The sequence below is a fragment of the Maylandia zebra genome, linkage group LG9, assembly GCF_041146795.1.
Source record: "Maylandia zebra isolate NMK-2024a linkage group LG9, Mzebra_GT3a, whole genome shotgun sequence".
NCBI classification, from domain to species: Eukaryota; Metazoa; Chordata; class Actinopteri; order Cichliformes; family Cichlidae; genus Maylandia; species Maylandia zebra.
In genome coordinates this window covers 33537090-33548568 of record NC_135175.1, presented here as the reverse complement: position 1 = coordinate 33548568, position 11479 = coordinate 33537090, and the positions used below count along the sequence as shown (strand labels likewise).

Below are 11479 nucleotides of genomic sequence, written 5' to 3'. Positions count from 1 at the left end.
TTTCTGATTATAAATCTTTATTCAAACCACAAACCCTGGATTAAATCAAATACAGACTTATTCATTCAACACAAGAAAACACACAGCTACAATATTTTGTCATACAGAGTAACAAACCTCAGGATATGAACACAGTAACAGCGCTCTCTGCTGTGTTGGGTGCTTTTGTTCATGTGCTACAGCAGACGTGCATGGTTCTCCATGTAGTCATGCGGGTCTCCTTCAAAGGGCAGACGTGGAGGACTGTTGCAGGCTCCCATCAGGAAGATGATGATGGTGCCAAAGATCATCACAGGAGTGATCAGGAAGAGGCAGAGACGGTCGACGGTGCGAGCGATGCCGCTCCAGTTATCTTTCTCCTGTGACGACACCAGCGAGAGTTTTATGTTTCACCTCATTTTTTATTCAATAAAAACAATAAAGCCATAACCAAAGGAACTAATGAGCTTCTAGTCCTCTCATCAGATGTTGTTACAGTCTGGCCCCAGATCCAAGAATAATGAAGTCAACACAGCAGTGTTAAAAACTGCTGGTTTGGGGACTCCAGTGAACCACAGTGGAAGATTTGGAAGAGACGTGAATCTTCCCAGCAGTGGCCAGACTACCGAAATTACTCCAAGAGCACATCAACGACTCATCTAGGATGTCACAAAAGAACATCTAAAGAACTGCAGGCATCACTTAAGGTCAGAGTTCACGATTCAACAATAAGAAAGTGACTGGGCAAAAATGTCATCCATGGGCGAGATCCAAGACGAAAACCACTGCTGACCAACAAAACATCTGGATGATCCCCAGACTGACCAGATGTAACGGGTTTAAGTCCAGTTACATCAGGTTTAAAACGAATACAACTTTTCAATCAAACATGGAGGTAGTGTGATGGGTTGGGGCTGCGTTGCTGCTTCAGGCCCTGGACGACTTGCTGTAAATGAACCGTGAATTCTGATCTGTACCAGAAAATCCTGAAGGAGAATGTCCGACCATCAGTTCATACACTGAAGCTCAAGATCACTTGGGTTATACAGCTGGATGATGAGCCCAAAAAAACAGATGAAAGTTTTGGACTGGCTTTGGAGTCCAGACTAAAGTCCAATGGAGATGCTGTTTATGCTGAAAAACCCTCCAATGTGGCAGAATTCACACAATTCTGCGAAAAGGAGTGGGGCCAAAATTCCTCCCCAGTGATGTGTAACATTTGTTTTTATTTATTATCAATGCATGAACTCCCCCCCCCCAGGTTGGCACAACCAGTTCTGAGGCTTAAGGGGCGATGACTTTCACACAGGGCCAGGTCGGTTTGGGCAGCTTTTTCTCTTTATCAATGAAACCATCATTTGAAAACTGTGTTTTGTATTTTCTTGGATTAACTTTGACAAATATTAGAATTTGTTTGTTGATTTGAAACATGTGCGTGTGGGAAATACTGAAAAAAATGCAAAATGTTGATGAAAACGTGCTAACATTTTTTACACAATTCAAAGCATCTTGAATCAAGCAGAGCATCGTCACGTTCTGGTTGTTCGCTCTCACCTCGTTGTATTCGTTCTTGTTGCGCATGTGTTTGATGATGTAGTTCGCTCCGTCCACAGCTGGCTTCATTTCAGAGTACAGCTGATCCGTCACACCTCCGTCATCCTGGGGTTTCACCACTACACACACGCACACACACACACACACACACACACACACACACACACACACACACACACACACACACACACACACACACACACACACACACACACACACACACCTCAATTTAAACATCCTCTCTGCAGGTTTTACTGCAGAGTCCACTGATCACGTATACGACCAAACAGCTGGCCCCAGCAGCATCAGACTCCAACACAAAACTACGTGTAATACTGATGTGCTGAAGCCTGGCGACGAAGGCCACATCACTACATCTGATTCTGATTTCCTGTCACAATAACGCAGCATCTTATAAACACACTCAGGCGACGGTGCGTACATGCTGCATGGGTGACTCGAGTGGTGAAGCCGTGTCTCTCCGATTGTTTCTCAAACATCAGCTCGCTGCGAGACTTGACGGTGTAGTACTCGTCCGCTTTGGCGATGTAACCCACTGAACTCGATCGTCGCGGCAACGCTCCATCCCACGCTGGCTCTGCCTCCGCAGGGTGGGACATGAGCAAGAGCCGAGGCAACCGTTCGAGGAAAAACTGGACGTGGAGAGAAACGTGTTTATTTACATAAAACTCAGAAAGTTTTATATTTTATACATTACTATTGCTGTATGGCACTATTACAGTACTACACTGCAGTGTGTCTGAAAGCTGACACTTTAAGTTGGCATATATTGGACAAACAAAAGTAAATCAAATATAAACAAATGAATTTTAATGCCATAAATATTCTTAAAAATGTAGTCATTGAATTAATGCTCAAATACGCCATAAATAGATATTTGTAGTATTTAATTCTGTAGTTATGTACCTTGATATTGATTCTCCTATTTTTGCTTTTGAATTAATTGTACTTTATTATTTTATTTTCAGCTGTGCTGCCTCAGCGCTGTCAGTGTGAATCAGTGAATACACATCAATAAGCAGCAAAGCATTAAAATAAGCTGGGAAAATATTGTGAGAGAAAGATGCAAAGCAAATAAAAAATTCTGCAGCTCGGGTCATAACTCGCACTCCGTTGAGAGCTCATATTACCCCAGTTCTTCAGCAGCTTCACTGGTTGCCCATAGAGGCCAGAATAAATGTTAAAATCTTACTTCTTACATACAGGTGTATCCATAAATCTGCTCCTTCATATTTATGTGACCTGCTCCATATCACCACTGTTTCCCGCCTTCTCAGATCATCATCTGCTATTCATCTTACTGTTCCGTCCTCACACCTTAGCACTCTGGGGAACGGAGCTTTCAGTCGCTCTGCTCCTCGGCTCTGGAGCTCTCTTCCTCCTCCTTCCTCCTGTTGACTCCCTCTCCGTATTTAAGTCACAGCTCAAAACACATCTGTTTAAACTGGCTTATTCGCTTTAATGCTGATTTTATCTGTTGTCAAGCTCTGTTTTGTAATTTTAACTTATTTTATGTATTTTATGACTATTGTTCCTTTTATTAATTCAGTTTTTTGTAAGGTGACCTTGGGTTTCTGAAAGGCGCCCTTAAATAAAATGTATTATTATTATTAGAAATAAGTTCTAAATAAATAAATCAGTTTTTAATACGTTTTTAAAACGTGCAACAGATATTTAAAATAAATGCACAGAAATATTCTTTGGCTGCTGCTTAAAATGTGTAATATGTTTGTGCATTGAATGGTATATTTTATAAATTCATTTCACCTGGACAGGATGTACATCACATGGTGTGTGTGTGTGTGTGTGTGTGTGTGTGTGTGTGTGTGTGTGTGTGTGTGTGTGTGTGTGTGTGTGTGTGTGTGTGTGTGTGTGTGTGTGTGTTTTACCCTCTTGGTCCACTCAGTCATGACGTGCGTGCTCGGCGTCCTGAAGTGCAGGTTGAGGACGACCACACAGTTTAAAACGACCACAGTAACCAGCACCATGATGAACATCAAATACCTGGGAGACAGTTTAACTTTAACTTTGATCTATTATTTCTTTCTTTTTTAAATTAAATATACACATTATTTTCTCACTTTTCATTTCTTGTTATTTGTCAGCGAGTGTTTACAGACTGGGAACTTTAAAAAACAGCAGTCCATATTTGGAGAGTCTTCACCCCAAACAGGAAAACTGTAATTCTGTAATTCAGCTGTGCTACACTTTACTGAACAAATGATGCGCTTCCAGTATGCAGACTCTTTCTCCAAGATCTCATTATTACTTCAGTCTCGTTTGAAGGCTTCTGTCCTGCAGTCCATTCCTCTCATGACTCTCTCCTTTGAGGCTACAATTCCCAACTGTTGGACGTCACATATCTCAGTCGTTTTTCGTTTGCTTCCTGCCTCTCCCAGGCTCGTTCTGTCCTGCGTGTCTCTGAATTTCTTGACGACACTTCTCACTCCAGTTCATGATACACGCTGTGATACTAACTTTGAATATTCATCTCCTGCGTTGTGAGCATCAACGATTCTTTTTCTCAAATCTAAACAAATGTATCTGGTTTTGGCGTGACGCTTTCTCAGGTGACATGTTAAAGCCTTGTTGAAGTTTTTAAACTGCATTGCAAAGTTTAAGTACATCTCTGCACAGCAGTGGTTTGCGCTCTGGCTCAATAAAAAGGGCGTCAGAAGGCTAATAACACTGACCCTGGTAACTCTGACTGTTCTCTGAAATAATCGTGTTGCTGTGTGCAAACAGAAATCATTCATGTTTACTGAAGAAAACCAGCATATTATAATGAAGCACTTGGAAAAGCTTCAATCTGAATCTAAAGCTGATGTTTCCAGCTGTTGTTGGGAGTATGTTTTGCGTTTCTTACTTAACAATGAGCGGCACAGACATGGAAGTTTCCGGCAGCCTTTGAGAGATCAGCAGCAGGAAGACAGACTGAGCGAGCAGCACAGAGATGGACAAGGTCATCTTCTCGCCACCTGCACACAAAACGCACAAACTGTTTCAACAAGTGAAGGAAACCAGTTCAGACTGGGATCATTTTAAACCTCCAACAAAGTATTTCTGGGCAGTTTAAGAGCAAAGTGTTTGCAAAGTGTTTGCAGGTGAGCTCTGTTTACACTAAGACCAGAGGAATCGACAGGAGATTCCCAGTTACAGTGATTTCTGACTTTTTCCCAGATTAATGTTTAAAAATATAAATGATTTAATTATAATTAGTTTACAAATACATTTAATCTGCCTTGCTGCAGTTTCCTGTTGACAGCCTGCAGAAGATTTTAAGCTTTCAGAGTTGGCACATTTCTCTGTCTTATAAAAAAAACAAAACTGAGTGTGTCTCTGTGCATGTCGAGGAATATTTGCACAGCTCGGTAACACCACAGGTTACAGAGAATTGGTTGAAATTGCTCTTTAAACGTGCACTGACTGTCAGCGGGCAGGTAGTAGACGAGGCAGGCCAGGAAGGAGATGAGCACACAGGGAATGATGATGTTGACAATGTAGAACAGAGGTTTGCGTTTGATGATCAGGTAGAAGGTGATGTCCTGGTGCTTGTTGCTGTCCATGGGGATGTGCTTGTAGATGTTTCTCTTGGCTGGCCGGTGGACGATCTCCCACTCGCCGTTTTCTGCCAACATTAGTGGAAAACATGAGATGAGACCCAGACAGAAGAAAGTTTACATAACGGCGCTTCCTCCACGTTTGACTGCCAAACCTGACTGCGTCGTTTCAGCCTAAAGTGAAAAGATGTCTGTTCTTTGACATTAGAAGCACTAAAATGTGTTTTTCATGTCCATGTTTGTGAAAAATGTATCTAAATGCAGTGAAGTCCAAACTTTTTTTTTTTTTTTTGCCTGTGCACACTACAGTAATTATACATTTTTTATAAAGATGCAATAAAAGTGTTGGAGTTTCAACTCTTCATATGAGGTGTTGATGTACTGGTGATGAAATAAAAGAGGCCAGAGTTGGGCTGAAAAAACTGAATAAACCCATCGAAGAAAGAGCAACACTTTCAGTCTGGTTCATTCATAAAAAGACGGAATCCACTGACCAGCTCAGGATCACCAAAAACCCAGAAAGACCACAAAAGACAATTAAAGTGGATGATGACATAATTTTTTCCATGGTTAAGAAAACTAACTTCACAAGATCTAACCTTAAGAAGAGACTCAAAGAGGTAAGAGTATCACTGTTAGCAATCAAGAGACGCCTTCATGAATACAAATACAGACGGTTTACAACAAGATGCAAAGCTCAAGACAAGAAGACCAGCTACATGATCTTTATGTGCAAGTTAAATCCTGACCAACACTGTGGGAGGAGGTGTGGTTCTTTGTGGACAGGCGGCTGCACGGACACTTTTCCAGATGAGCCAGAAATATATATTTGGACAGGATCGAGTTACAGTACAGTATGGCATGGGCATTTCTGACAGGGAAAAGTAAAGTGTGAACATAACACTGGAGTGCAGAAAAGAGCATCTACCTGTAAAGCTAGCAGGGTCAATAACGACCCACTCTACTGTATAGTTGGCGACTTCTCCGGCGTATTCTTCTTTCAGGAGCATCCGGATCTCTTTGGCGTTGTAGGTCAGAGAGCTGCAAAGCACCGTGACAAACACGGATTAAATTAATCTGAGATCTTTCAGGAGAAAAACACCATAAACACTTTACAGATTTGCTTCACAGCAGACTGTAAATTCTGATTTTGGATGCATAACTGTCAACAGAGAGCTTTAAATAATTCTTTCTTACGTGAACTTGAGTGTGCAGTTCTGCCAGTCGAAGGGGAAGTATCTGACGTTGATGGAGCAGGAGGAGCGGAAGATGGCCGGTGGCAACCAGTAGCAGAAACCATTTTCATACACCAGTACATTACTGTAGTAGGCCACTTCAAACTGGGCATCATTACTGAGGCATGGAGGAAGGAGGAAAGGACATACAGTTAGGAAAATCTGTTTTTGCCCAATGATTTATTTATTTTATTTGGGCTCTTTACTTCACCACAGTGGGTTTTACATCAGTGCAGACTTTCAGCTGTAATTTAAGGAGATCAACACAAAGTGTAACCTTAAAACTGATTTGGTTTTGCAGTACTGTGAAAAGGTTTTTGCAACACTTGAATGTTTGAGATCTTTAAAGACAACCTGAGTAAATAGAAATGTAGTTTTTAAATTATGATTTTAATTATTAAGGGGAAAAAACATTCAAACCTGCGTGAAAAAACCTAATAACATGTGCCAGCCTTACCGGCAAGAACTGCAGTCAAGTGTTTGAGATAACTGCCAGTGAGTCTTTCACATCACTGTGGAGGAAGTTTGGCCAACTTTACTTTGCAGAGTTGTCTTAATACAGTCACATTGGAGGATTTTTGAGCATGAACAGCAGCTTTAAGGTCACACCAAAGCATTTGACTCACTCATTCTCAGATGGACTTCCTGCTGTGTTTTGGATCATTGTCCTGCTGTATAATACAAGTGCTCCCAAGGTTCAAGACAGCAAATTAATGGCCAAACAGACCAGAATTAATGGTTCCATCAATTACACCAAATCGTCCTGAAGCAGCAAAGTAGCCCCTCCACCATTCTTTTGCTGTTGGCTTGGTCTAACACCAGATGTAACAGGACTCAAACCTCCCAAAAAGTTCAGCTTTTGTCTCATAAATCCACAGAATACCAGCAGTGGTTTTCACTCAGGGTGGCAAAAACAGGGCCAGGCCTTAATGACTGGGATTATCATGACAAAATAGTTTTCATTTACTTATCTCATAGAGACGGACAAATACATTTAAAATTTTTAATTTTCCATTGACATAAAAATGAGGTTTTTTTGTGTGACCTCACTTGTTTTCCAGAACGATCTCCGGCAGCCACACCATGCTGGGCGGCAGCCGGAGTATCTCAATGCCACCAAACTCTGTGGAATTCCACGTCAGCCGGTAGTCAGTCCACGTCTGCCATAACACACACACACACACACACACACACACACACACACACACACACACACACACACACACACACACACAGAAGTAAATAAAGAGCTGCAAGTACTGAATATGAAGATGTAAAAGAATGAATTGTTACCCACAATTTCCAGCCACACGTTCGTCAGCAGCGTCTCGTCTACTTCTTTCTACAGAGGAGAACAAAGACAAACATCGATGTTTCTGTTTGAATGTGTTCGATTTAAACCTAACGGACACATTTACAGTTTTAATGACAGGATGAACTACATAAACACACAGAAGCTGCGAACCAGAGAGATGAGGTTGGAGAGCGTGAGGGCGAGGTTAACATCGACAACATCCTGCTGCTTCTCGACGGGGCGCAGCTCCTTGTTGTATCCCATCTCTTTGAACACGTATTCAATAACACGCTCCTCTTCGTTCCTGCCATTGCACTCTAACACACACACAGATTAAAACACACACGTTTTACAACTGCTGTTCATATTCTCTAAGCTGCTTCTACTAAAACTGGGAGAGATTATACAAAAGTCCAGCAGGCCAACAAAGGACACGTTTCAGTATTTAAGATGAGCAAACCAAACCTGCTGAGGAGGCAGTGGGCAAAAAACTCTGTTGGAAATCTAGAAAGCAACCAGTACTGTGATGGAGGAATGAGACACTCAACAGTAAATCCATTTCTATAATTAAACATGAGTTAAAAGAAAAAAAGCAACTTTACTTTTTTCTACCTTTTTTCAAGTTATCTTTAAAATTTTGCACAAAGATGTCAGTTTTCATTTTTTTCTCATCACGTAATAATCTATTATTCAAACAGCTTTCCGATTTTTTGCTGTTGTTAATAATTTCTGGTTGCAGTCCAATGCTTTTCAGGATCTTTATGATTAGATGGGCCACTTTTTTCCTTGACTCGCTGCTCACGCTGACACTTCTGACCCTGCTCAGAGTGATTTTAATCCCAGCTCCTCTCATCACCTTCCAGCCTTAAAGTCATTTATTGCCGAATATGGAAGGAAGACATGCATGAAAACACACACGCCTTTCATATTATACTGCTAATTCATTTCAGTTCAATTCAATTTTCCTTACACTGAGCTTAATCTCAACCACAGTCACTTCAAGGTGTTTTATATTGTAAGGTGAAGTAAACTCTTTGGACTGACCAGTGCTCAGAACAATGGGAAGGTCTAAAGATCAACTGCAAACATTAGAGGTGGATGCTGGGTGGGTGCAGCAGTGCTGACATCAGAGGGACAGGTGGGGTATGACGTGGATGAGGCGTGTAGAGAGTATGAAGCAGTGCAGCTCAACTCGGCTCCCTGCACTAGCTCAGACCCCCCCAACCAGCTTCTTTCTGTTGACGGTGTTTGAATTTAGACATGTTTACTCTTTAAATTAAAATCTGAGTCTTAAGATCAAAATAAATCAAACAGTATCACCAGTGACAGTTTGGTTTACAGTGTGGAGTCTGATCCCAGTATTAGTCCAAAGCTGAATCAGAGCGACACTTGAAAGCTTCAATGTTGCTTCCTAATGGGCTTCCAGCTCCTGTTTCCAAGGTCAAACATAAACTCATCTCTAAACTCAAAGAATGTGCTGCTCAATTTAGAAATCCACAATCCCACAAAGTCCAGGTGACATCTTTTTGTGTTTGTTTTTAGTTTGGTTTTTGACTAACGGCCAGGCCTAGTGACACAAATACACTGTAAACAAGCATGACATTCAGAGAGGAAAACCGACGGGATCCAAGCGCATGAATGCTTCATGCTGCTCAGATTTCACAGCTGCTCTGCAGATCCATCGACCACGACGGATAACCGGCTTCCCATCCTACAGCTCACCACACTGCAGCGCTTTGATTTTCACCAATCTGATTCAAAGGGAATGCTGCACATCACTGAGTTTACATTTTTCTATTTGAGATGATCATTTTTCACTAACGAGGTTTTAATTTGGATTTAAAAAAAACTCTGTACTGTCTCAATACCCAACTATTTGCTCAATGAGTCCTTCCTTAGAAACCCCCCCAAAAACACTTCCATTTAAAAAAAAAGACTTGAAATAAGTCTGACACAAAAGTTTAGTCGGTCACATAACAGACCAACTGCTTTAGCTGTAGATTACATTTTCCAGTAAGAATAAACTTCCTGCTTTATGATTAAAGATATTTTCAACCTTTAAAATAAAAGATTTGCTTTGAAAACATTTCGTCAGGTTATCAGCTTAACGTTTTCACTAACTTACCCGATGACAGCAGTGTGAGCAGGAACAGAGTGGCCAGTGCTGCACGCTGAAGCTCCATGGCTGAGTGGAAGTGAGAGGTCCAGAGCCCTTTCACCCACCGACCTGCTGCCAGAACCTGAGAGGCAGAGTGACAAACAACAGCTGCAGACACACCGAGCAGAAAATAGAAAGCACAGAGCAGGCCTGAGCCGCCAGCTGCTGTCACCTCCACCCCGTACGGGAAACTGATAATAAACATGGAGTTTTAAATTATGAGATCTGAATAAGTTAAAACAACAACAACACTCAGTTTGAGACACTTTTTTCACTCTTGGGTCTGTGTGATGTCACAGACAGGCGATATTCAAACACCAATAAATATGAAAGCAGGTACAAATAAATCGATCATCCCTCTAATTTATATTTGGGCAGAAAAAAAATCCTGATTCCTGTTTCTCCCTGCTGACCTGCTGGATTCAAAGCTCATACCATTACATCGTTAGTTACTATTATTCTAATGTTTTCACAGTAAGCTTTAAGCTGTGTTTGACTCTCATGGTTCAAGGTAACTTTATTTATACCCACAGGCAAGAAAAATGACAGCATTTGGCATCCCTTCAAAAACACACATACCTAATAAAAATATAAACCTCATTGTAGCACATGTATAGTAATTTAAACATTTCGAATCAAAAACAAAAACTGTCCCTGTTGCTGTCACTGAATTAAATAAGCACTAAGCTGTTTTTATAACGCTTTGTCCTGCATCCCGGAAACAGAAACCTCCGTCCTGAGGAAAGAAGCTGAAATTCAGCCCTTAGAGGATGGGAACCATTTTTAAGGACTGATAAAGCCATCCTCTGTACCTGCTTAGAGTACAGGGAGGCTAAACAAGACTGTTAGGGATGCACCGATACCGATACTGGTATCGGGGCCGATACTGTAAATTGTGTGTGTACTCATACTCGTAAAAGTTAACCGATACCATGAACCGATACCAACTTATTTCATTAATCAGAGGGTGGCTTGTCATTTCTGTTGTAGTTTTTTAGATTGGCCACTAGGGGGACATCCCGTGCTAAACAGGCACAGGGTTAGGCGAGTGAGACTGGTGACTCCAGATTAAAAAAAAGAGAGAAACTGGAGGCTGCTGTAGCTAGGCTAAACAAAATGTCAGCAGTGTGGACCGGAACAGCCAACTTTAACTCAGGTTTTGGAAAAGCGATGAAAAATGTCAAGAGAAAATCCACGGGCAGTTAAAATAACAGAGGCTCTGACTCATTTTATCGCTCTGGATGACCAGCCAATGCCGGTCGTGGAAAACATAGGATTGCATCGTCTTCTAAGCATCCTCGAGCTGCGATATGAAATTCCCAACCGCCCATACATCAGGGAGGTAATGGTGCCAAAACTTTCTGAAGAGGTAAAGACAAGCAGTGTGTGCGCGATGTCAGTCCTCGGTTTAACGGCACAGTGGACTGATGATCCACGCGCAGATGAGGAGTTCGTTCGTCAATGCCAAATACTTTCGTTCTTTTGTTTGTTTGTTTGTTTACAATATGGACACTGCAATAATTTAAAAGTTTATTTTATTCGCAAATCTAATTTGTATTTATTTTATTCCAAACAGAAGTGTTTATTTATTATTCTGAAAGCTCGAGACTGTGCCAATAGTTCAGTGATATTTTGTAAAATTACAATGTGGAGACTGCAATAATTTAACAGAAGTGCT

General features: G+C 41.3%; 1 protein-coding gene across 1 annotated transcript; it reads right to left on the bottom strand.

Moving 5' to 3' along the window:
• On the bottom strand, window positions 1-9882 carry chrnd (cholinergic receptor, nicotinic, delta (muscle)). The gene is made up of 12 exons (XM_014413075.4): window positions 9769-9882; window positions 7815-7960; window positions 7647-7691; window positions 7400-7509; window positions 6312-6467; window positions 6043-6155; window positions 4982-5182; window positions 4421-4532; window positions 3444-3558; window positions 1976-2186; window positions 1534-1652; window positions 1-359 (listed from the first exon to the last, which is right to left on the bottom strand). The coding sequence occupies exons 1-12, from the start codon at window positions 9824-9826 to the stop codon at window positions 177-179; spliced, it is 1569 nt and encodes a 522-aa protein (XP_014268561.2). The 5' UTR covers window positions 9827-9882; the 3' UTR covers window positions 1-176.
• Window positions 9883-11479: the final 1597 nt, after the last annotated feature.